The sequence below is a fragment of the Schistocerca americana genome, chromosome 1 (genome assembly GCF_021461395.2).
Source record: "Schistocerca americana isolate TAMUIC-IGC-003095 chromosome 1, iqSchAmer2.1, whole genome shotgun sequence".
NCBI lineage: Eukaryota > Metazoa > Arthropoda > Insecta > Orthoptera > Acrididae > Schistocerca > Schistocerca americana.
In genome coordinates this window covers 1,123,850,814-1,123,877,986 of record NC_060119.1, presented here as the reverse complement: position 1 = coordinate 1,123,877,986, position 27,173 = coordinate 1,123,850,814, and the positions used below count along the sequence as shown (strand labels likewise).

General features: G+C 44.6%; 1 protein-coding gene across 2 annotated transcripts in view; it reads right to left on the bottom strand.

Annotated features, from left to right (window-relative positions):
* LOC124551026 (caspase-1-like) overlaps nucleotides 1–27,173 on the bottom strand; it is a 134,194-nt gene that overhangs the window by 22,385 nt on the left and 84,636 nt on the right. For both annotated transcript variants that reach the window (XM_047125878.1, XM_047125887.1), the window contains one exon: nucleotides 4,425–4,603. In XM_047125878.1, coding sequence (XP_046981834.1) covers nucleotides 4,425–4,603 — 179 coding nt within the window. The remainder of the gene's footprint in view (nucleotides 1–4,424; nucleotides 4,604–27,173) is intronic.

Here is a 27,173-nt window from a genome sequence, read left to right as displayed (position 1 = left end):
GCAAAATTTGGCGTTAATGTGCTACGGCAGCATACGACCGACGCGAGTGCCTTTGCTAACAACACATCGCCTGCAGCGCCTATCCTGGGTTCGTAACCATATCGGTTCGACCCTAGACGACTGGGAAACCGTGTGCTGGTTGGATGAGTGAGGATTTCAGCTAATGGTAGCGTTCGGGTGTGGCACAGGTCCTACGAAGTTATGGACCCCGTTTGTCAACAAGGCACTGTGCAAACTGGTGATAGTTCCACAATGGTGTGGACTGTGTTTACGTGGATTGGACTGGGTTGGTTCAAATGGCTCTGAGCGCTATGGGACTTAACTTCGGAGGTCATCAGTCCCCTAGAACTCTGAACTACTTAAACCTAGCTAACCTAAGGACAGCACGCACATCCTTGCCCGAGGCAGGATTCGAACATGCGACCGCAGCGGTCGCACGGTTCCAGACTGAAGCGCCTAGAACCGCTCGGCCACACCGGCCGGAGATTGGACTGGGTCCTCTGGTCCAACTAAACCAATCGTTGACCAGAAATTGTTATGTTCGTCTACTAGGAGGTGAATTGCAGCCATTCATTGACTTCATATTCCTAAGCAATGATGTCACCGGACCACAATTCTTCGCGATTGGTTTGAAGAAGATGCTGGACAATTCGAGCGAATAATTTGGCCACGCGGTTCACCGGACATGAATCTCATAGAACATCTATAGGACGTAATCGAGAGATCAGTTTGTGCACAACATACTGCGCTAGCACAATTATGGACGACTATACAGGCAACATCATTCAGTATTTCTGCCATCGACTTGTTGAGTCCACGCCACGTCGAGCTGCTGCAGTAAGCCGGGCAAATCGAGGTCCGACATGATATTAGGAGGAACCCCATGGCTTCTGTTACCTCAGCGTACAGCATAGGGATGGCGGTTAGCGCTGAAACAACTTGTTTTTGTTGTATCTCTTTTTTTACCTTTTTTCCCCGCCATTTTTACTTGACTGTTAAAACCGTTCAAAATAAAACGTTTCTAAAAGAACCGATTTTCGGTTTTTTATTCCCGTTCTTCCTGTAATAAGCGGAGAAATCGGCAAACACTGAAAAACTTGTCTCTCTCAGTTTCAAGGTACATACACGTAACATATTCAATTAAATAGGCAAAGAAAAGAAAACTTAGCCCACACACCCTTTCCTACTTGTGTCGAAAAGTCGTAAGTGGCTGCACACTACAAAGAAACATCGGTATTCTCCTCTTGATTCCAATTTTTTCAAACTCTGCTGCCGGCCGGAGTGGCCGAGCGGTTCTAGGCGCTACAGTCTGCCCGGCGGATTATTGTCGAGGTCCGGTGTGCCGGTCAGCCTGTGGATGGTTTTTAAGGCGGTTTTCCATCTGCCTCGGCGAATGCGGGCTGGTTCCCCTTGTTCCGCCTCAGTTACACTATGTCGGTAATTGCTGCACAAACGCTGTCTCCACATATGCGTACACCATAATTACTCTACCATGCAAACATTTGAGGATACGCTGGAGTCCAAACAGCGCAATAAGCCTATGTTCGGTGTGGGGCGGCGGTGGGGTGGGTGGACTGTTGTGACCTGTTGTGGAGTTGTGAAGCTCTGGGGGATACCGTGCGACGAAGGCTCTCTGTCGTTTCTAGGTGCCCGGTTTAATACATACTACACAACCATTCTTCTGCCCACATCTTAATTGAATAGCAGGAAACGAACTTTAATACATGGTCCAATGGGAAGTACCCACTCTAATGCGCTTCACACTGGTTTGCAGAGTTAGGTGTAGATCCAGAGTCTATTAAGCGTGGTCAAAGTAGGAGCAAGGAATATAAAGCAGTGGATATAACCTTTCAATTGAATGTACATTACCTGAAAAAATATGCAAAGCACCCAGTCAGACCGCGCGACCGCTACGGTCGCAGGTTCGAATCCTGCTTCGGGCATGGATGTGTGTGATATCATTAGGTTCGTTAGGTTTAAGTAGTTGTAAGTTCTAAGGGACTGATGACCTCAGACGTTAAGTCCCATAGTGCCCAGGGTCATTTGAACCGTTTTTTAACTCTGCTAAAAATGATATCGTAATCGGGAAACATATCACTATTTGGGCATTACGAATAATCAGAGCTGACGGGTGAAAAGTGACTATTTTTCCTGTTAATTTGTCCGTTTTCAAGAGCTACAGGAAGATAAGGCCATATTATGTAGGCACAAGCAATAGATCAGCTACTTACTACTTGTGTTGTCTTACTATGAATAAATTGCTGTTAGGTTTTCACTTTATTCCTGTTACCATAATTTCCTTCCTCTTTTACTATTTCGCTGAAGTGGCACCCAAATCTTTAAACTTTGGAAACAAATGAAGTTTTGTACTTCATAAAGAGTGCTGTAGTTCTTAAAAAATGTTGTACTTCTTAAAAATATAGGGATGGTGCCATTCTGCAATACAATGGGTGTTCAACAACGACAACGACAAACCGCAGCATACACCAGAAGGGTGCAAGTATTGCACACTGCATGTACACGCATACCGTAGTCCACGCCACACCGTAACAATGACATCCATGTTCCAACAATGCTTTTCTAATTGTTATCCCATGTGTCGGTGCTAGTTTCTGTCGGCACTGTCATTAAAACAGCGCTGATTGCTTTTCCCATTTCCTACAATAACGCAATATTTCAAGCGAATGCAAAATTTAGGAGTAACATGTTTATAGAAAAATTAAAATTTATAGTACTGATTTGCTCTCGCTAGTTGATATTTACGTCTTTTACTCGTTATAAACCACACCAATTACCAAAAATACCAGTTATTCAGAACTAAAATACCGGTAATTTTGAAGGTTTCGTCCATTCATTTAATACGTACACGAAATAGTAACAACATGCACAAACAAATCCTTGGTTGACACTAAACGAATATACACTACTGGCCTTTAAAATTGCTACACCAAGAAGAAATGCAGATGATAAACGGGTAGTCATTGGACAAATATATTATACTAGAACTGTCATGTGATTACATTTTCACGCAATTTGGGTGCACAGATCCTGAGAAATCAGTACCCAGAGCAACCACCTCTGGCCGTAATAAAGGCGTTGTTACGCCTGGGCATTGAGTCAAACAGAGCTTGGATGGCGTGTACAGGTACAGCTGCCCATGCAGCTTCAACACGATACCACAGTTCATCAAGAGTAGTCACTGGCGTATTGTGATGAGCCAGTTGCTCGGCCACCATTGACCAGACGTTTTCAATTGCTGACAGATCTGGAGAATGTGCTGGCCAGGGCAGCAGTAGAACATTTTCTGTATCCAGAAATCCCGTACAGGACTTGCAACATCCGGTCGTTCATTATCCTGCTGAAATGTAGGATTTTGCAGGGATGGAATGAAGGGTAGAGCCGCGGGTCGTAACACATCTGAAATGTAACGTCCACTGTTCAAAGTGCCGTCATGCGAACAAGACGTGACCGAGACGTGTAGCCAATGGCACGCCATACCATCACGCCGGGTGATTAGCCAGTATGGCGATGACGAATACACGCTTCCAATGTACGTTCACCGCGATGTCGCTAAACACGGATGCGACCATCATGATGCTGTAAACAGAACACGGATTCATCCGAAAAAATGACGTTTTGCCATTCGTGTACCCAGGTTCGTCGTTGAGTACACTATCGCAGGCGCTCCTGTCTGTGATGCAGCGTCAAGGGTAACCACAGCCATGGTCTCCGACCTGATAGTCCATGCTGCTGCAAGCGACGTCGAACTTTTCGTGCAGATGATTGTTGTCTTGCAAACGTCCCCATCTGTTGACTCAGGGATCGAGACGTGGCTGCACGATCCGTTACAGCCATGCGGGTAAGAAGCCTGTCATCTCGAATGCTAGTAATACGAGGCCGTTGGGATCCAGCACGGCGTTCCGTATTACCCTCCTGAACCCACCGATTCCATATTCTGCTAATAGTCATTGGATCTCGACCAACGCGAGCGGCAATGTCGCGATACAGTAAACAGCAGTCGCCATAGGCTACAATCCGACCTTATTCAAAGTCGAAAACGTGGTGGTACGCATTTCTCCTCTTTACACGAGGCATCACGACACCGTTTCACCATGCAACGGCGGTCAACTGCTGTTTGTGTATGAGAAATCGGTTGGAAACTTTCCTCATGTCAGCACGTTGTAGTTGTCGCCACCAGCACCAACCTTGTGTGAATGCTCTGAAAAGCTAATCATTTGCATGTCACAGCATCGCCTTCCTGTCGGTTAGATTTCGCATCTGTAGCACGTCATCTTCGTGGTGTAGCAATTTTAATGGCCAGTAATCTAGTAACAACATGCAAAACCAAATACTTGGTTGGTACTAAACGAATATATTTCACAGATTCGAAGTGTGAAAATATCATCACGCTGTGGCCAAGATACCTGTATAAAGAAGAGCTTTGGCTTCCCGGCGAGAGTGGGGCACTGCCTGGCTGTGAACGGCTCCCACAGCTCGCTGACGTAGTAGTCCCGGTCTTTGGCATGCAGCTTTCCGTCCCTCTCACCGTGGGTAAGCACCGCCACTGCGACGCAGTCGTAGTTTCTGTGGTCCTGGTGAGCCACTGCAGTCACAGAATAAATACCACGAACTGCTCACAACCATTCACTGTATTTATTTTAATTATTTATTTACTTTTTCTCAAGGAGGTTCTCAAATAATCGATGTAAAATTACTGAAACATATGGCAAAAGTGAATTGCAGTTTACTTCATATCCAAGACGTTTAAGAAAGTTATGATGAAATATCAACAAAGATAATTAAGGCATGTTCTTGAGAGTTTAGTACAATTCTAAGTTACTTGTGTAACCAGTGAATTATAACTGGGACATTTCCTGACTGGTTAAAATATGCAGATGTTAAGCCTCTATTCAAGAAAGGGGATAAAGAGATACCATCAAACTGCAGACCGATTTCACTTTTTCCAGGATTCTCAAAAATTTTAGAAAAAGTAATGTACAGGCAGCTTCTCAACCATCTGACCACAAATAACATATTATCAAGAACACAGGTTGGATTTCTGAAGGGTTCTGATATCGAGAAGGCTATTTACATCTACAGTGAAAATGTACTTAATTCATCAAATAACAAATTACAAGCAGCAGGTATTTTCTGTGATTTGTCAAAGGCATTTGATTGTGTGAACTACAACATCCTTTTAAATAAATTAGAATTCTATGGTGTCACGGGCAGCGCTGCAAAATGGTTCAGGTCATTCCTCACTAACAGAAAACAAAGGGTGTCAGTGCAAGGGACTAGTGAATTAAGTCATCAGTCATCATCAGAATGGGAAGAAATTACATGTGGTGTCCCACAAGGATCCATCTTTGGGCCATTGCTTTTTCTTGTGTACATTAATGATCTGTCATCAGTTACACCGCCAGAAGCAGAGATTGTTTGCAGATGACACAAGTATTGCAATAAATAGTATGTTGAGTGTAGTTCTAGAAAGATCTGCTAATGATATTTTCATGGATATTAATAAATGGTTTAAAGCCCACTCACTGATATTGAACTTCAAAAAGACTCACTGTATGTAGTTCACAACCTGTAAGAGGTTTCCACCCAGCATATGCATAAAGTATGAAGAAGAGCAGATAGAAGAGGTTGACAGTCTTAAATTCCTGGGATTACAACTTGATAATAAATTCAGTTTGGAGGAGCACACCACAGAACTGCAGAAACGCCTTAAAAAATCTGTATTTGCAATTCGAATGTTAGCTGACATAGGCGACATAAAAATGAAAAAGCTTGCATACTTTGGCTACTTTCATTCCATAATGTCATAAGGTTACAATATTTTGAGGTAACTCATCAAGTCAAACAAAAGTTTTCAGAGTCCAAAAGCATGTAATACGTCTTACTTGTGGAGTAAATTCACGGATGTCCCGTAGAAACCTCTTCAAAGAACTGGGTATACTAACTATTGCCTCTCAGTATATTTACTCCTTAATGAAATTTGTCCTAAATAATATATCTCTTTTTCTAACAAACAGCTCAGTTCATACATACAATAACAGGAACAAAAATGATCTGCACAAGGACTTAAAAGCACTTACTTTAGTTCAAAAAGGGGTTCACTACTCAGGAACACTCATCTTCAATAATTTGCCAGCAACCATAAAAAATTTAGTAACAAATAAAGATAAGTTTAAAAGGACGCTGAAAGACCTACTAGTGGCCAACTCCTTCTACTCCATTGACGATTTTTAATAGAAACAAATGATGTATTGTATATATTCATACTATTAGCATTGTTATTTCAGCTTAAAAAAAATTGACATGTTCCACATCCATGAGGATCTCCTCAGCACGGATCTATGGAACGAAAAACTAATCTAATCTAATCTAATCTGTATACCAACGAATTTAGCACAGACTCATAGTTGAGAAATGTAGTGCGGACTAGGTACAGGAACGAACAAATCGAGTCAAAAGCAAACTCTGTAATAAACCATATAGGCCTCAGCTACAAAGTTGGGTGAATGTATGAAGATGTTTAGCTTTTCGTTTATTTTATGTTGAGCACATAATTAAAAACGAATGTTGTGCTATTCAAGTGGACACCAATTCAGAGAGGGAATTAATTAACTTTGTTTATAGTCAAGTTGTCTGCACTTAATCTAATAAATGTGACAATCCCATCTACTTAACACTGTAATTAAGGTTCCACCAGCTAGGTGGTTTGTCCTCTTGAACACCCAATTAGCCAAGTAACAAGTCTCTGCGAGTCTTGATTACTTGTTGCTATGTTGTGTTTATTATTATTCACCCAGCTCTCTCTCTCTCTCTCTCTCTCTCTCTCTCTCACACACACACACACACACACACACACACACACACACACACACACACACACACACATATTTGTACACACAGTATTTTCTTATCTTAATGCCACTTCAGATTGTTTGGAAGACTTCCTCAGGACTCAGATAGTGTTGTATCATTCCAGGGATGTGTGGATGTAAAGTAATACACAAAGGTTGTCCACAAATGATTGAATGTGAGCTTATCTTTTGTGATACTGAGGTGGGCCTACTGCCGGAGACCATACAGTAAGACGATGCTGCTTCTGGAGGGATAGCATGCCGTAATGACATACCTAGCGTAGAAAGTCTCTTCGGATTTGCTGCCGGATCCTAAAATCAACTCGCTTCAATATATCGGCGATCCAACTGTTCGCCATCTTCAGGAGAACGCTGCTTCTGCTGATGAGTCCTGCTCAGAACTGATGCCAGGCTGCAAATCGACGTCCTTATATAGGCGTCCGTACGGCACACGGCGCATGCGCCCCACATCACAGTTCATAACAAGTGGGTGGAACATCGCCGTCATACGAGGCTACAACAGCCGGAGAAATCGACGGTAGCAGAGCATTGCTTAAACGAGGGACACGGTGTGAAACTGGTAGTTGCCAATGCTACCGGTTTTTCTAACAGTGACTACAAAGAAGCGAATAAAATTAGGTTGGCGGACAATTTAATTAATCCATCAACTCCCCCTCCCTAATGATGCCCTCTTTCCCTCCATTTATCCCTCCCATCAAGTCTGACCCTCACCCCCCCCCTCCTTTCCACTGTCCTTTCTCTGGGCTCCCTCTTCCCCCCTTCCATCCTGTTTACTCCCCACCTCCCACCTAAACTCTTCCTACCTCCCTTCCCCCCCCCCCCCCGAAGACCTTTTGTATTCCCCTCCCCACTTCCTGTCGCGTCTGCCAGGTACCACCCCCCCCCCTCTTATGGGTCCTCATCCTCCATCGGCTCATTTCCTCTCCTCCCCCCCCCCTTCGTTTTTCCTCTCCTTCCCCCTTTTATTTTCCTATCATCTGTCCAGTTTCCCCCCACCTGCCCTCGCCTGTGGTATGTCGTATTTGCCAACTTTTTAGTGCAGTGTTGAAGGGAATGTTCAGTGTTGTTCGTCTTTCCAAAGTGTTGCGCACAGAAATCATGCTGTCGCTGGGTGTGAATTTTTATGTCTTTTGCAAACAGAAACCAGACTGTCACCATTTTTTTAATTGTCTCTCCACCATTTTACCAGTCTGCTTCATATGTATTTTATTAGCATCGTCATCCCTTTGTTCTATGTTTTACATTCCACGATTTTTCCGCCTTGTTACGATTTAAGTCTCCGATTTTATCTCCTGTTTTTATTATTTATTATCTTCATCTTTTTAAAACAAATTCTGTAGGCTGAAGAGCGGCAGACTAAGCTGCTGTTAGCCCGCCCCCTTCGGGGGGAATCGAAACCCAATAAAGAAAAGAAAAAAAAATAAAGCTGCCTGGCATCAGTTCTCAGCAGGATTCATCAGCAGAAGCAGCGTTCTCCTGAAGATGGCATTCGGGAGGACGACGGTTCAATCCCGCGTCCGGCCATCATGATTTAGGTTTTCCGTGATTTCCCTAAATCACTCCATGCAAATGCCGGGATGGTTCCTTTGAAAGGACACGGCCGACTTCCTTCCCTAATCCAATGAGACCGATGACATCGCTGTCTGGTCTCCTTCCCCAAACAAACCAACCAACCTGAAGATGGCGAACAGTTGGATCACCGAAATATTAAATCGAGTTGATTTTCGCAAACCTGAAGAAGTTTTCAAGATATATATGAAGATAGTATCTGTTCCCGAAAGAACAGATACCATTGATGACCGTGCAGCTTCTCTAGAATGAAATGATAACTAAATGGACATCCTAGCTGCAAACAGGCGTTGATATACATCATTGGAGACATGTTGAAAATGTGTTCCCCGACGGGGACTCGAACCCGGGATCTCCTGCTTACATGGCAGACACTCTATCCATCTGAGCCACCTTCTTGTGCGAACGCACACGCTATGCCGCAACTCGTACGGGACTTGGTAGATTTAATCTGCACGAGTAATGAGTCTGATGGGCAAACATTTATTAGGCGCACTACGAATGTAATGGTGTGGACATGTTGGGAATGTGGGTCTCATGGGGAGCGTGCAAGGGATAAGTCCCTGCAGGCGCACTATCATCTGTACCCTCGGTGGCTCAGAAGGATAGAGCGTCTGCCATGTAGGAATGAGATCTCGGGTTCGAGTCCCGGTCGGGGCACACATTTTCAGCATGTCCCCAGTGATGTATATCAACGCCCGTTTGCAGCTATGGTGTCTATTTAATTATCATTTCAGGTTTTCAAGACTTATTAGCCGGGAAAGCCTACGATGTCACGCGTACCTACTCCAGTTTGGTCGATGACAGCAACTGTATGGGAACCACAAAAGAGTAAAGTAGTTTGTGGAAATAAAGTTGTAAAGTGTTACATGGCCACAAAACTGGCATTTCACTTAGATCAGCTTAACTTCAGTTAAGCGGATATTTACAGCGTAATCTACGTATGAATATCCGAGAATGGTCCACATTTAGACAAACTGAAAATTGATAGTTCAGGATTCACCAGAAGAAATAACGTTATATCTGTGTTCAGTTTTCTTACAACTATTGGACCAAAACATTATGATCTTCCACCTACTGATGCAAAACTGAATTGCAAAAGTTCACTTCTTCGGCAGCGAACAAATGACTGCATGCTAACGGACTGGAACTCGTGAAAGGTGCCATGGCAGTGGGAAGAGTTGTGAGCTGAGCGTTGGTAAGGGAAGCGATACGAGTTGTACCATCGTTAACCGGGCGTCTGAAACCCTCACAAATGGAACTGATGTGACTGCTGATTGTGCTGTTGCGCGAAGCGTGTTAGTTTCCGCCGATAATGAAACTGTTGTTGAGTGAATTAGTTGTTACTATTGTTGTAAAACAACTGCCGAGTGTAATGTTTTATAGGAATATGAATATGAATTATTGACTCAGTCGCAGATGAAGCAACTGACAGGCTTCATTCCATCGGTAGCATACTCTGTGAATGCAATGAGTCTGCAAAGGAACTTGCTGCAAAATGGATCAGTGTCTGGATGACTTGGGATGGGACATTTACCATGACCCAATAGGTTTCTTTTTTGCTGTAGTCTAATATTGATTTAATATTTTTTTTCATTTTTGTTGCCTATAATACAACATACAGTCATCGCTAATCTTTATGTTACAGTTATTATTGCCTACTTTAGCCCATATAAATACATAATCGGCAGAATTGAGAAGCTTCTTCCTCCTAGTACAAATGGTGAACGGCTTGTCCAGGACCGAAGTACCACAGGGAACCTTCTCTAGTAGAGCTGTACTCTCCGTTATACTCCAAAGTCTTCCAAGCCAAAATTTTACCCCCTGGAAAAGCTTCAAGGCCACCATAGTCTGCATGGCTCCCCCATACAACAGCCAAGGTCAACCATGTGATGCCTCCGAAATCAGCGCTAACATCACAAGTAAACTCACACCTCAATCCACGAAACTCACACGGGGCACCAATAAGTCTCGCTTATTAAAATGGCCAGCCAGGTCAACAGTTATAACCTTCAAAGACCTGAAAACAGGTACATAAATCCTAAGGCGACGACGATAATGACGTCGACCAGGAATTGCAGAGGTTCGTTAATACTTGCAAGCCAACGCCCAGCGAAACACAGTGCTAAGCAAACAGCGTCCACACACGGTACTCCTATCCAGAGTTCCGCTTCTCTGACCACATCCAGTCTATTTATAGCTCTCGATGCTGTTATCAACTTCCCGTCTGGGAGCAATACCGTGCGCGACGCTAAGTAATACTAGTAGCGTAGCTCATCCCAGAATATTGCTCAAATGTGTGGGACCCACACAGGACTAACAAGAGATCTTGAACGTATGCAAAGAAGGACAGTAGGAATATCGGCAAGTTTTTCCGACGCACGGCAAAGCGTCACTTAGATGCAGAACTGGCAGACAATTAAAGACACACGCCAGTTATCCCACGGAAGTCTACTTTCAAAGCTTCGGGCAACACTATTAAGTAAGCAATCTAGGAATATCCTACAACCTCTGGTGTATCGCTCCGGTACAGACCACGAAGACAAGATTTTACTGGTTGCAGAGGCATTTAATCAATCATTCTCCTAGGCCCGCCTGGTTAGCCGTGCTGTCTAACGCGCTGCTTCCCGAGTGGGAAGGCGTGTCGGTCCGCAGCATGAATCCGCCCGGGAGATTAGTGTCGAGGTCTGGTGTGCCGGCCAGCCTTTGGATGGTTTTCCAGGCGGTTCTCCATCTACCTCGGCGAATGCGGGCTGGTTCCCCTTATTATGCCTCAGTTACACTATGTCGATTATTGCTGTGCAAACACTGTCTCCACGTATGCGTACACCATAATTATTCTACCATGTAAACATTTGGGGGTACACTGGAGGCCGAACCCCACAATAAGCTTAGGTTCAGTGTGGGGCGGTAGTAGGGTGGGTGGACTGTTGTGACCAGTCGTGGGGTTGTGAACCTCTGAGGGCTATGGTGGGACGAAGCCTCTCTGTCGTTTCTAGGTCCCCGCTTTAATACATACTACACCATCATTCTCCTGCCCACATCTTGTATAGCAGGAAACAAACTTTAATACATGGTTCCATGGGAAGTACTCACTCCCATGCGCTTCACACTGGTTTGCAGAGTTAGGTGTAGATGTAGAGTCTATTAAGCGTGGTCAAAGTAGGAGCAAGGAATATAAAGCAATGGATATAACCTTTCAATTAAATCTACATTACCTGACAAAATATGCAAAGCACCCAGTCAGACCGCGCGACCGCTACGGTTGCGGGTTCGAATCCTGCCTCGGGCATGGATGTGTGTGTTGTGCTTAGTTTAGATAGGTTCAAGTAGTTGTAAGTTATTAGTTCTATGTTATTCAATCTGTATATTGAGCAAGCAGTGAAGGAAACAAAAGAAAAATTAGGAGTAGGTATTAAAATCCATGGAGAAGAAATAAAAACTTAGAGGTTTGCCGATGACATTGTAATTCTGTCAGAGACAGCAAAGGACTTGGAAGAGCAGTTGATCGGAATGTGTAGTGTCCTGAAGGGAGGATATAATATGAACGCCAAAAGCAAAACGAAAATAATGAAATGTAGTCGAACTAAGTCGGGTGATGTTGAGGATAGACACTTAAAGTAGTAAAGGAGTTTTGTTATTTGGGGAGCAAAATAACTGATGATGGTCTAAGTAGAGAGGATATAAAATGTAGACTGGCAATGGCAAGAAACGCGTTTCTGAAGAAGAGGAATTTGTTAACTTCGAGTACAGATTTAAGTGCCAGGAAGTCGTTTCTGAAAGTATTTGTATGGAGTGTAGCCATGTATGGAAGTGAAACATGGACGTTAAATAGTTTAGACAAGAAGAAAATAGAAGCTTTCGAAATGTGGTGGTACAGAAGAATGCTGAAGATTAGATGGGTAGATCACATAACTAATGAGGAGGTGTTGAATAGGATTGGGGAGAAGAGAAGTTTGTGGTACAACTTGACTAGAAGAAGGGATCGGTTGGTAGGACATGTTCTGAGGCATCAAGAGATCACCAATTTAGAATTGGAGGGCAGTGTGGGGGGTAAAAATCGTAGAGGGCGACCAAGAGATGAATACACCAAGCAGATTCAGAAGGATGTGGGTTGCAGTAGGTACTGGGAGATGAAGAAGCTTGCACAGGATAGAGTAGCATGGAGAGCTGCATCAGACCAGTCTCAGGACTAAAGACCACAACAACAACAAGTTCTAGGGGACTGATGACCTCAGATGTTAAGTCCCATAGTGCTCAGAGCCATTTGAACCATTTTGAACCCAGTCAGATACCAACGCAACTTGACTCACGTGCACACTATCGGCGGGGAATTAAGTAATTAACGCTGCAGTTCTGTGTCACAGTCACTGTGGCCACCAGAGTGGAGCAGCTTTGTTCGTGTTTAGTGTTGCTACCAGGCAGACAAGACAAGAACTGACGCAGATCTGTCATAGATGTAGTTATTATACACAGAAAACAAGTTTCTCTTTTCCTCAGTTATTATTTTTATAATTAATAGCATAAAATAGTTATGGTGATGGTATTGTGTAGGAGATAATAACTTGTATTGCACAATTTGTGTAAGAATCAAGACATCTGGTCTTTAAGTTATAAGCAGCGGACTCCAGTGGAACACATAAATAAATATTGCCACGCCTGGTAGGGTATATAAGGTGCTTGAACAGCGTCAGATGTCGAGTGATCACATTGAAGGACACGGAGATGCCCCGTGCTCGTATCAGACAGCGTTATCAGCACTTGAAAACGGCCTCTTTGTGGGCCACCATTTGGCCGACAGATCGAATCGTCCAATATTCAGATTTATGGTGCATAAACGCGTCAGTGGTCCGATGCTGGTTTGCATGAGAATGTGAGGGAAGCAGAAGAATAGACTGCACAGCTTTAATATTGTTGTTGTTGTTCTTGTGGTCTTCACTCCTGAGACTGGTTTGATGCAGCTCTCCATGCTACTCTATCCTGTGCAAGCTTCTTCATCTCCCAGTACCTACTGCAACCCACATCCTTCTGAATCTGCTTAGTGTATTCATCTCTTGGTCTCCCTCTACGATTTTTACCCTCCACGCTGCCCTCCAACGCTAAATTTGTGATCCCTTGATGCCTCAGAACATGCCCTACCAACCGGTCCCTTCTTCTAGTCAAGTTGTGCCACAAACTCCTCTTCTCCCCTAATCTATTCAATACCTCCTCATTAATTACGTGATCTACCCATCTAATCTTTAGCATTCTTCTGTAGCACCACATTTCGAAAGCTTCTATTCTCTTCTTGTCTAAGCTATTTATTGTCCACTTTCACTTCCATACATGGCTACACTCCATACAAATACTTTCAGAAACGACTTCCTGACACTTAAATCTATACTCGATGTTAACAAATTTCTCTTCTTCAGAAACGCTTTCCTTGCCATTACCAGTCTACATTTTATATCCTCCCCAAATAGCAAAACTCCTTTACTACTTTAAGTGTCTCATTTCCTAATCTAATTCCCTCAGCATCACCCGACTTAATTCGACTACATTCCACTACCCTCGTTTTGCTTTTGTTGATGTTCGTCTTATACCCTCCTTTCGAAACACTATCCATTCCATTCAACTGCTCTTCCAAGTCCTTTGCTGTCTCTGACAGAATGACAATGTCATCGGCGAACCTCAAAGTTTTTATTTCTTCTCCATGGATTTTAATACCTATTCCGAATTTTTCTTTTGTTTCATTCACTGCTTGCTCAATATACAGATTGAATAACATCGGGGAGAGACTACAACCCTGTCTCACTCCCTTCCCAACCAATGCTTCCCTTTCATGTCCCTCGACTCTTATAACTGCCATCTGGTTTCTGTACAAATTGTAAATAGCCTCTCGCTCCCAGTATTTTACCCCTGCCACCTTCAGAATTTGAAAGAGCGTATTCCAGTCAACATTGTCAAAAGCTTTCTCCGAGTCTACAAATGCTAGAAACGTAGGTTTGCCTTTTCTTAATCTAGCTTCTAAGATAAGTCGTAGGGTCAGTATTGCCTCACGTGTTCCAACATTTCTACGGAATCCAAACTGATCTTCCCCGAGGTCGGCTTCTACTAGTTTTTCCATTCGTCTGTAAAGAATCCGCATTAGTATTTTGCAGCTGTGACTTATTAAACTGATAGTTCGGTAATTTTCACACCTGTCAACACCTGCTTTCTTTGAGATTGGTCTGAGGGAATTGCGCCTGTTTCATTCATCTTGCTCACCAGATGGTAGAGTTTCGTCAGGACTGGCTCTCCCAAGGCTGTCAGTAGTTCTAATGGAATGTTGCCTACTGCTGGGGCCTTGTTTCGACTCGGGTCTTTCAGTGCTCTGTCAAACTCTTCTATATCTCCCATTTCATCTTCATGTACATCCTCTTCCATTTCCATAATATTGTCCTCAAGTACATCGCCCTTGTATAGACCCTCTATATACTCCTTCCACCTTTCTGCTTTCCCTTCTTTGGCCGGCCGCGGTGGTCTAGCGGTTCTGGCGCTGCAGTCTGGAACTGCGGGACTGCTACGGTCGCAGGTTCGAATCTTGCCTCGGGCATGGGTGTGTGTGATGTCCTTAGGTTAGTTAGGTTTAAGTAGTTCTAAGTTCTAGGGGACGTATGACCTAAGATGTTGAGTCCCATAGTGCTCAGAGGCATTTGGACCTTTCCTTTCTTTGCTTACAAGGGAACCTCCCCATCGCACCCCCCTCAGATTTAGATATAAGTTTGCACAGTGGATAGGCCTTGAAAAAGTGAACACAGATCAATCGAGAAAACAGGAAGAAGTTCTGTGGAACTATGAAAAAAATAAGCAAAATATACAAACTGAGTAGTCCATGAGCAAGATAGGCAACATCAAGGATGATGTAAGCTCAGGAGCGCCGTGGTCCCGTGGATAGCGTGAGTAGCTGCGGAACGAGAGATCGTTGGTTCAAGTCTTCTCCCGAGTGAAAAATTTATTTTCGCAAAGTTATGGTCTGTCCGTTCGTTCATTGACGTCTCTGTTCACTGTAATAAGTTTAGTGTCTGTGTTTTGGGACCGCACCGCAAAACCGTGCGATTTGTAGACGAAAGGACGCGCCTCTCCAATGGGAACCGAAAACATTTTGTCGAAAGGTCATAGGTCAACCGATTCCCCCACAGGAAAACACGTCTGATATATTCTATACGACACTGGTGACGGCATGTGCTTCACATGACAGGAATATGTTGTCGACCCACCTAACTTGTACACTTGGCGAATGGGTAAAAAGATTCTTCTATCTTGCCCGATTTAGGTTTTCTTGTGGATGTGATAATCACTCCCAAACAAGTGACGAAAACATAAGAGTTTGTCACATAAACTGCAACAAATGAATGCAACAGTTTCACAGTCGCACAGTTTTCCCTGTGCTATGTCAAAACATACGTTTTTAACGTTTTCAATTTTTTCCGTGTGTAGACCGTCAAATCCTGCATATGTCCAAGCAAATCTGAACATGTCCTGGAATTTTGGAGAGCGAAGTTGATTATGTGTGGGTGCCTGAACTTTGATAATTGTCTGGAAACACAAAATTAAACTTTTAACTCGAGGGTAGACTTGAACCAAGGACCTCTCGTTCCGGAGGTGCTCAAGCTAACCACGGGACCACGGCGCTCTTCAGCTCACAATATCCGTGGTGTTCCGTATCCTGCGCATGGACTGCTCAGTTTGTATATTTTGCTTATTTTTTTCATAGTTCCACACAACTTCTTCCTATTTTCTCGATTGATCTGTGTTCAGTTTTTCAAGGCCTATCCACTGTGCCAACGTATAACTAAATCTGAGGGGGTGCGATGGGGAGGTTCCCTTGTTAGAACTGAGTTTCCATCTGAGCTTTTGATATTCATACAAGTGGTTCTTTTTTCTCCAAAGGTCTCTTTAATTTTCCTATAGGCTGTATCTGTCTTACCCCTAGTGAGATAAGCCTCTACATCCTTACATTTGTCCTCTAACCATGTCTGCTTAGCCATTTTGCACTTCCGCTTTAATATTATACAAGATATATTTCTTTAGTTCGAATATTATAAATAAATGTAAATGTCGTGTGACTAGGGCCACCCGTCGGGTAGACCTTGCGCCGGGTCCAAGTCTTTCGATTTGACGCCACTTCGGCGATTTGCGCGTCGATAGGGATGAAACGATGATAATTAGGACAACACAACACCCATTCCCTGAGCGGAGAAAATCTTCGTCCCAGAGGGGTCACTCAGCTACCGGGGACTGACAGTTAAAATATTATAAAAAGTCAAGACGGTCACACTCAATCACTTTCACAAGCTATGTTTCCAGACAGATTAAAATAAGCCAGAGTTGGACATCACCTTCGGGAATGTATTAGGACATATGTTAATATCTCCCGACCACATTTATTGTCACCATTTTCCTTAAAAGTTTTAGAAAAGATAATGTATTTAAGAAGTGCTGATCAAATCTGAAAATATAAGATTCATATCGGATAATTTCTATATTAGTGTTAGCCGGCCGGCGTGGCCGGGCGGTTCTAGGCGCTACAGTCTGGAACCGCGCGACCGATACGGTCGCAGGTTCGAATTCTTCCTCGGGCATGGATGTGTGTGTGATGTCCTTAGGTTAGTTAGGTTTAAGTAGTTCTAAGTTCTAGGGGACTGATGACCACAGCAGTTAAGTCCCATAGTGCTCAGAGCCATTTGAACCATTTTATATTAGTGTTATTGTACAGTACCTTCTTTCAAGGATCTGCTTAAAAAACTAGACCTACTGACAACATCGTCAGTACACATTTGCCGTTGTTGTTAGGAAACAGTCACAATTCTGAAAACAGTATTAACATTAATAAATATGCTATTAGAATCAAAACTAGGCTTCAATGACTACAGTTCATCGTTATTGTTGAACAAAAACTTGCAATGCTTGTAGCTTTAAAAACATTTAACCCTGTAGTCAGTGTATGGAAGGTGTCGGCAGATAATGAAAACAATGTTAAAAACCAATTGGCATCATTACTGCTTCACTATTCTTACCACGTTATAAATGAACTTTTGGACAGAAATCATTTGTATGAGGTTGAACTACATTTCTTAAATTTTATCGTAGAATTTTATCGTATTCAGGTTATGCAACACCCGAACGTCTCTGGCCTGGGAGAGCAGAGGATCTTTGGAGAGAAGTAGGAGGAAGACAGTGCATTCTCGACCAGCGTTCAGTGTAGACCTATTGTATAGTTCCCCATCCGAAAAAAGTGTGTTACGTAAACCGTGTCGCATATCCTTGCGACCTGTTCCTACCACATCACGGTCCACGCGTCCTACTCTGGTAATCCCGCATCTGTCGTGAGACGCACCTTAAATTCGCCTCTCCACGTTAACCAGGTTCGGTGTGTAACGTCGCGACAGTGTTGTCATTACAACACGCGTCATCCATCTCGCCGACCCGGATTTTGGTGCCCAAAGGACTACAGGGCGCAATGTGTAAATACGTTGGTGAAAACCGAGTAGATCTACAGCACGCACCTCGTAACTACAGACAACGCCGACCTAACCACATCTCAATAGTGGCGGCCAACAACGAATCTGCTCTTGGACTTTGAGTACAATTCTACCACAGACAGTTTTCTTAACCAGCAAAGATTGCAACAGAACTGTAAGTACACTTTCGCGTCTTCCACGCCACGAAACCGATACAAGCAACCATTTAACTTGTCGCCACAACCAATGGGGCGTCACAAACAATCGACAGCCATGTTGCCTTTTGCGCCTCAGAGGTACAACTCGCACCTCCGACTACCCCCTCTCCCAGCTTAATGGCTCGCGATGGTGCGCTGCAGACCGGCCGCTGTGACCGAGCGGTTCTAGGCGGTTCAATCCGGAACCACGCGGCTGCTACGGTCGCAGGTTCGAATCCTGCCTTTGGCATGGATGTGTGTGATGTCCTTAGCTTAGATAGGTTTAAGTAGTTCTAAGCCTAGGGGACTGATGACCCCAGATGTTTAAGTCCCATAGTGCTTAGAGCCATTTGAACCTTCTTTTTTTTTGTGCGCTGCATTTTCGAAGCAACCGGCATTTTAGACGATGATTCAATGTATGTCACCCAACTCTGTCACTGGCAGGACAAGTTGAACTAATCAGTGACATTATCCTGTCGCCACCACACAGCCGGCCGGTGTGGCCGAGCGGTTCTAGGCACTTCAATCTGGAACCGCGCGACCGCTACGGTCGCAGGTTCGAATCCTGCCTCGGGCATGGATGTGTGTGATGTACTTAGGTTAGTTAGGTTGAAGTAGTTCTAAGTTCTAGGGGACTGATGACCTCAGATGTTAAGTTCAATAGTGCTCAGAGCCATTTGAACCATTTGCCACCACATGTAAACAAGTACAACACAGCTAAGAGCGCTCTCTTGCACAGACTTGCGCGGAATTAGCCGAGCGGTCTCAGGCGCTGCAGTCATGGACTGTGCGGCTGGTCCCGGCGGAGGTTCGAGTCCTCCCTCAGGCATGGGTGTGTGGGTTTGTCCTTAGGATAATTTAGGTTACGCAGTGTGTAAGCTTGGGACTGATGACCTTAGCAGTTAAGTCCCATGAGATTTCACACACATTTGAACATTTTTGAACACAGACTTCCTTGAACCCTGGATCAAAAGCTACAGCAGGCTATTTATGAACAGCAACTCCACGACAACATGCCCTCACAACTTTGGCGTTGCCTCCGCACAACTATTGATAGTACTTTCATGACAGATACAACTTTATAGACGGTATGGATTCTCAAATTAGCGGCCGAGTTGCAACTAAAATGCGCGTCATTTATGACGGCGGTCGAGTTTAGGTTCGTTCTGCGCATCTGACGTCACAAAACACAGTCAGCCAATGAACAGAGAACGACGTTGCCAGAGCTCGACTGCAGTGCAGATCACGGACGAGTGTCTTCAGTTTTAGAAACGTTCAGCCATAAATAAAGTAATTGAACAAAAGCAATGTCTTGATAGCAGATTTTCTTTTATAGACAGTTTGGAAAAAGCATTCTTTATACCAATTGCTTCATATTCTGTTAATTAATTAAACCAAACAAGCAATAAGCCTCCTAATTCAGGCGATAGCAAGGAAAGGTGTTTGTATCATTCTCACTAACCGATTTTTCGCAATAAAGAAGAGCGGTAATTGTTTATTTCCTGTTGTACTTCGACGAAACGTGAGTAATTCATAATCATACCAACAGTGTTTCTCGGTATCTGGCGTGATAGTTTAAAATCCTCTGGGAAATTAATTGAATGACGAGCTGTGTTAGCGTAATGAGGGAAGTGTATGGCTGCTAAGCGGAAGGTTCTGAGTTCAAACCTTGATCAGTGCTTCATATTTTCTTTATTTAAAAACAATGTCGAAGTGTCTTACTTCGCGAATTTTATTCGTTTGAGTGTAATTTTTTGAAATTTCTAGTGGCAACTAAAATCTACCATACGGAAAGTATACGCTATGGACTTTTACCTCTGCAAACTTTTCAAAATTTCGTGGAATAGTTTACTACATCTAATGCTGCACAATAACTGTGTTGAACATCGAAACAAAATTAAGTCATTTATGGGGGGAAGGTATCAGTCAAGAAGATGTGTAAAAATAAAATTTTTGGGCCAAATAGTTTTTGTGAAATTGAATGATAAAGTGTGTCAAAGCAGTCGAAACACCATGTATCTGCACAGGCGAGCAGTGCAATGATAACAAAATCGCGCACATCGCGGAATGCGGGGAGCACGTGCATAACTTCATAAACTGCGCGCTCCCCCCTAAACGTAAGTTTGCGAACTATACTATGGCGCTGCTTCTCTTGGCGCGTACAACTGGCAACGCAGCAATCTCCCGCGTCTGGGCGGGCATGCGCGAACCGCCAAGATAAAAGAATTGAACTATAACGATTGTTTGTACACGAGTCCGAGCCTGTAGGAAAACGACTCCCGGTAGCGGATAGCATATTCTCGGTGATAACGCCACCTGCAGATAGTAAACAGACTAACGGACGCCACCCGTTGCGACGCTGGGCCAATGAACGACGTCTCCCGCGCCGCCCGATCCCGGCCTTGCTACTACGACGCAACAGGAGGGTGACGTCACGCCACCTCGACAGCCGGTGCCACGCCATAACACGACCAACTTGCCTGCACCACGCGGCAGCGACATAACAGCCGGCCCACGGCCGTCGGTCTGATGGTTTCACAAGTCCCGCTCCCTGTGAGCACCCAGAAGGCGTCAACAGACCAAAGTAGGGATTTTGACCTGCCACAATGGGCAAAGTCGCTCATCTCATCCATGTATGGCGCAAACTCACGTTGCCTTGACGACGCCTACGCAAGGACGCCTCTTGATGCCTGATTCCAATACACAACAGAGCTTTTTAGTGGGACATAGGGTCTGACATCAGCCCCTTGTCGCACAGCAGCACGCCAACATTCGAACTAACAGTGGCACTCCTACTTCACTCGTTGAACAACTAGCAGGTACCAGCCTACGGCACCACTACTCGCATCGTTCACCTGACTATGAACCTTCAGTGCACCTGGACCTTTGATGTAGTACAAACGGCACTAATGCACCGTCCTACAGGCGATTTTATCGAGGGAATTTTTGCTACGACCCTACATACTCGTTCCCATTCGTCCGAACATCTCTCTATCAACGACTTCTTCTCCGAAACCCTTCGCGAGTGCGTCGTACTGATGACGATATTTTTTCTACTCGCCAATGATACGTCGATTGCAAAGCGCAATCACAGGTACTACGCATCGAAAACACTGATCTCCAGCATCACATTAAGGAGACAGAGGCAGCACTCGCATCGGCACGTAAACACTTACGTATCGTAAGCTCTCAACAGCCTGCTGTAGAGCACAGGGTGTCACTTTCGACCTCGCCCCATCCTCCCAGTCACATACTGCGCACAATAGTCATCTCGTCGCAGCGCCTGCAGACGTCAGCCGGCAACAATAACAACAACGCACAGTGTTTGTACACAGTGAAATAGACCACCTCCCATGCATCGGCACGCATATGAGAAGAGCGAGATGGAACTGTGCAACGAATTGTGACCACTGATGTTCTTCCCATAGACACTACAGTTTGTACCCTGTAGACATACAGACTGCTAAAGATGCGATTCGTGAATTTTTGGAAGCAGGTACTGTCCATCCCTCAGAGAGCCCATAGACTCCCCTCATTAAGCTCGGGCCCAAGAAAGATGGTTCAAGTGGCTCTGAGCACTATGGGACTTAACATCTGAGGTCATCAGTCCCCTAGAACTTAGATCTACTTAAACCTAACCAACCTAAGGACATCACACACATCCATGCCCGAGGCAGGATTCGAATCTTCGACCGTAGCCGTCGCGCGGTTCCAGACTGAAGCATCTAGAACCGCTCGACCACAACGGCCGGCCAGGAAAGATGGTTCAATAAGACTTTGTGTTGACTATAGGGCACTCAACTCCAGAACCGTAGGCAATAATTACCCTGTACCCAAATCCATAACTGTATGTCACAACTCGCTGGCGCTGTGGTATTCAGCGTAATCGATCGTAAGAGGGCATCTTAACAAATTCAATGCATTCTGACACTATCCAGAAATCGGTGATCGTCACCCCATCTAAATTGTACAAATATGTCTTCCTGCCACACGGTCTCATAGAACCGTAGAAACCTTTTATTTATGGACTACTCCTATTTATGCACTGCTATACCTGTATTGATGATATACTCCATGTCTCCAACACTCACTACGAACATTCCAGCCACCTAGAAAATGTTCTAGCCCACTACAATAAGGTGGTATTGAGCTGTGGTGGCTCGCTCTGAGTCAATTTCCACGTACAGGATAATCTTTGGTCGGCTGTCAGTTGAAGAAGCTAGGTAGTGCTCGGCCAAAGCGAAGTTAGCTGGGTCATGGAGAGAAAGGTGGTCGGGAGTCAGCAGAGTGGAGTCAACTCTGCACAGGGCAGATAGGGAAGACTCATGTTTTTCCGTGCAGAGCATCGACTGCAACTGTTTTCCTGTGAGGCTGATAGTGGACTGGTATGATCGCAATCTTCATCTTGCTACCGTGGATTTGTTACACGTTGCCTTGCCTGCTGGTGTCTTAGTTTCGTCTCACCTTTCCTGATGATTGTTTTTGGGCAGACTTGAAGGTGTATATTTCTACTATTTGGAAACCGCAGGGAATTTACGAACGACCCCTCCCCCTCTCCCCAAGAGAGTCTAGGCTGCAGGACTGTTTCCAGTGTGGCGATGGGGGGCATTTTGTATGTGAGTGTCCGATACACAGGATGAGTTCAAATGGTTCAAATAGCTCTGAGCACTATGGGACTTAACTTCTGAGGTCATCAGTCCCCTAGAACTTAGAGCTACTTAAACCTAACTAACCTAAGGACATCACACACATCCATGCCCGAGGCAGGATTCGAACCTGCGACCGTAGCGGTCACGCGGTTCCAAACCGAAGCGCTTAGAACCGCACGGCCACACCGGCCGGCATACAGGATGAGTCACCTAACGTTACCGCTGGATATATTTCGTAAACCACATCAAATACTGACGAACCGATTCCACAGACCGAACGTGAGGAGAGGGGCTAGTGTAATTGTTTAATACAAACCATACAAAAATGCACTGAAGTATGTTTTTAACACAAACCTACGTTTTTTTAAATGGAACCACGTTAGTTTTGTTGGCACATCTGAACATATAAACAAATACGTAATCAGTTCCGTTTGTTGCATTGTAAAATGTTAATTATATCCGGAGATATTGTAACCTAAAGTTGACGCTTGAAACCTCCGACGTTCAGTTGCGTGTTGTAACAAACACGGGCCGCGGTCGGCGAGCAGCATCTGCAGGGGCATGTTTACGATGACGACCGTGTTTACGAGTGTGGCTGTAGTGCACTGTTGTGGTTTGGTCTAGCTGTCGCAGTGTCCGCATGTAGCGCTTGCTGCTATTGTTATACTGCATTCGTCTCCGCACGCAGACCAACTGTAGTACACCGTGTTACCAGACGTCTGTGATAGTGTAGTGTTGTAGGCTCTGTGACCATGGTGTATTCGAACTCTGAAAAGGCGGAGATGATACTCATCTATGGCGAGTGTCGACGAAATGCAGCTGAAGCTTGCAGGGTGTATGCAGAACGGTACTCGGACAGAGAGCATCCAACGCGCCGCACACTGCAAAACATCTACCGCCAACTGTATGCAACAGGTATGGTCGTAGCACGCAAACGTGTCCGTAACAGGCCCGTCACAGGAGAAGCGGGTGCAGTTGGTGTGTTAGCTGCTGTTGCCATGAACCGACACATGAGTACACGGGACATTGCGAGAGCCGGTGGACTGAGTCAAAGGAGTGTCATGCGCATACAGCATCGTCACCGCTTTCACCCGTTTCATGCGTCGCTACATCAGCAATTACATAGTGATTACTTTAATCATCGAGTGCAATTCTGCCAATGGGCATTAACAGAGAATGCGTTGCAGTTCTACCTGTTTACCGATGAAGCGGGTTTCACAAACCATGGGCAGTGAATCTACGGAACATGCATTACTGATCCGTGGACAATCCTCGCTGGTTCAGACAGGTAGAGCGACAGCGACCGTGGACTGTAAATGTATGGTGTGGGATCATTGGCGACCATCTCATTGGTCCTCACTTCATTGCAGGGGCCCAAACAGCTGCAACATACATCGCGTTTCTACAGAATGATCTGCCAACGCTGCTCGAAAATGTCCCACTGGAAACGCGTCGACGTATGTGGTATCAGCATGATGGTGCACCTGCACATTTCGCAATTAACACTAGGCTGGCCCTTGACAGGATGTTCGACGGGCGTTTCATAGGACGTGGAGGACGCATAAATTGGTCAGCCCGTTCTCCTGATCTTACACCTCTGGACTTCTTTCTGTGGGGTACGTTAAAGGAGAATGTGTACCGTGATGTGCCTACAACCCCAGAGGATATGAAACATCGTTTTGTGGCAGCCTGTGGCGACATTACACCAGATGTACTGCGGCGTGTGCGACATTCATTACGCCAGAGATTGCAATTTGTGTGCAGCAAATGATGGCCACCACATTGAACATCTATTGGCCTGACATGTCGGGACACACTCTATTCCACTCCGTAATTGAAAACGGAAATCACGTGTGTACGTGTACCTCACCCCTCATGGTAATGTACATGTGTGTCAGTGAAAAATACCAATAAAAAGGTGTTATCATGTGGACGTAATGTGTTGTTCCAGTCTCTTCTGTACCTAAGGTCCATCACCGTTCCCTTTGGATCCCTACATAATTCGGTGCTCTCCGATACACACGATCGAACAGCGGAGGAGTGGTACTCAAGCGTCAACTTTAGGTTACAATATCTCCGGATGTAATCAACATTTTACAATGCAACAAACGGCACTGATTACGTATTTGTTTATATGTTCAGATGTGCTAACAAAACTAACGGGGTTCCATTTAAAAAAACGTAGGTTTGTGTTAAAAAACATACTTCCGTGCATTTTTGTATGGTTTGTATTAACCAATTACACTAGCCCCTCTCCTCACGTTCGGTCTGTGGAATCGATTCGTCAGTATTTGATGTGGTTTACGAAATATATCCAGCGGTAATTTTAGGTGACTCACCCTGTATATAACCAGGAACGCATGTGAACTTTGTTTGATTTGGGCAGCACCATCTTCCTGCTGAGTTACACTTGGTGCCTTATCTCAGAGATGCAAGGCTGCAATGGACAGATCTGCCTGAGGCCGGTGAACTGCGCAGGGAGCTTAGAGTTTCCGACTTCTCGTGGCCTATTAATGAATTTGTAACTAAAAGTTCGTGTGTCAACCTTCTTTCGGGTTGTGACTTCTTACAGCGCACTGGCCTGGTTCTTGATTATGCTGATAGAACATTCTTTTTTAAATGTCGTCGTTGTGAGATGGTATTTTCCTGCCAACGTTTTCCGGGGGTGAACAGTGTTCAGCTCAACACTTGAATTTCGTGGTTAGTCACTGGGACCAGTTGAAGCTGGTCAACTTTTGGAGATTTTTGGTAATTTCCCTGATACACTTACTGATAAATTGGGAAATCTGTCTATTCCTATTGTTGTAAGCTCCGTATAGGCTTTCGCCTCCAGATTTTACATGGATGAGTGAATGGCATACTCTGTGATGGGGTGATTAGGCCTCCCCCATATTTCTGGTGGGGATTACCAACTGGTCGTAGACTACAGGGTGTTAAAAGGTTGTTCCACAGCCCATTCCTCTTCCTGATCTCTATAACTGTTCTATGGACCTAGGAGGCGTGTTTTTCTTTACCATGCTTGACGTGAACACTTTATTGTCTTCTGTACAGACTGGAATCCACATGAGCTCAACTAGGTTGTTTTCAGGCTGTCGCTCGGAGCTGCTGTTTTGTCGCGCATCTGGGATAATGTTTTGTGTGACCTGAAGATTAAGTTAGTCTATAATTACTTGGATGATTTTGTATATAGTGCCACATTTTCCAGGCACCTTCAGCATTTGGAAGAAGTCCTGCTTCATCCTAGACGAGCTGGGATCACTGTTAAACCATCTAAAATCATACTGGTTTGGTGGCAGTTCCTTTTTGGGACACTGGGTCTCAGCAGAGGGGGTTAGGATCGATCAAGAGGTGATTTGGGGCTTACGAAAATTTCTTCCCCATAAGAACAAATAAAGGTGGCCAGGTTCATTGGCATGGCCAATTTTCTTCGTAAATTCGTACCCAACTTCACAAAATTCGCTGTTCCTCTTAATAACGTCAGTAAAAAAGGTAATATTTTTAACTGGGATGGAAGTCCTTAGGCCTGCTTTGACGCCACTAAGACAGCTCTCAACAATCCTCTCGTACTGGAGATTTCCAATTTTGAGTTCCCATTCATTGTTCAAACCGATGTCTCTAATTCTGGGCTTCGGCCATTCTCTTGCAAGAGCATCAAGGTGAGTGCTATTCGCTCACTTGTGCATCAGGGGGACTATCCCCTGTGGAGCGTAAATACTCAATGTGTGAGTGAGAGTCTCTAGAAGTTCTTTTCTCTTTGGAAAAGTTCAAGTTTTTTCTAGAGTACAAGGAGTTTGTAATGGAGACCGGCAGCCCAATACTAGGCTACGTCTTAGCACGCTCCAGGAAGATAGTCAGGATTGCGCGATGGGCAGTACATATCTGCACATTCCGTTTCAAGGTTAGGCATGTTAGAGGTCCAGATAGCCTGACTGTTGACGCCTTGAGTCATGTTTGAAGAAAACCATCATAAGCAGGAAGGGCACAAAGCCCAGCAGATTGTTTGGAACTGCGGGGTGCTAACTGAGGTACCATAACTCTTTGAAGATCTCAAGTAAAAACTCGTTTAGGACTCCTTAAATCTGTCCATCAAACATAGGTTATTTAGTGGGGAGCATGTGACAGGGTATTCCTTAAATAGTCACTGCTTGTCATAGGAATGTGAGGCGATAAATCCTTTAAAATTTGTTTACCTAAGGAGCTGCTACCTCTGATACCCCATTATTTTCATTATTACTTGCTGGGTGGGCACTTCGATCTTTATAAAACTACTGCCAAAATAAAAGAACATGTGACATGGTCTTCCCAGCATAGGGATATTCAACATTTACTGTGGGAATGTGAGCTGTGTAAGGCAGTTAAGCACAACCCCAACTCACGTAAGGGTTT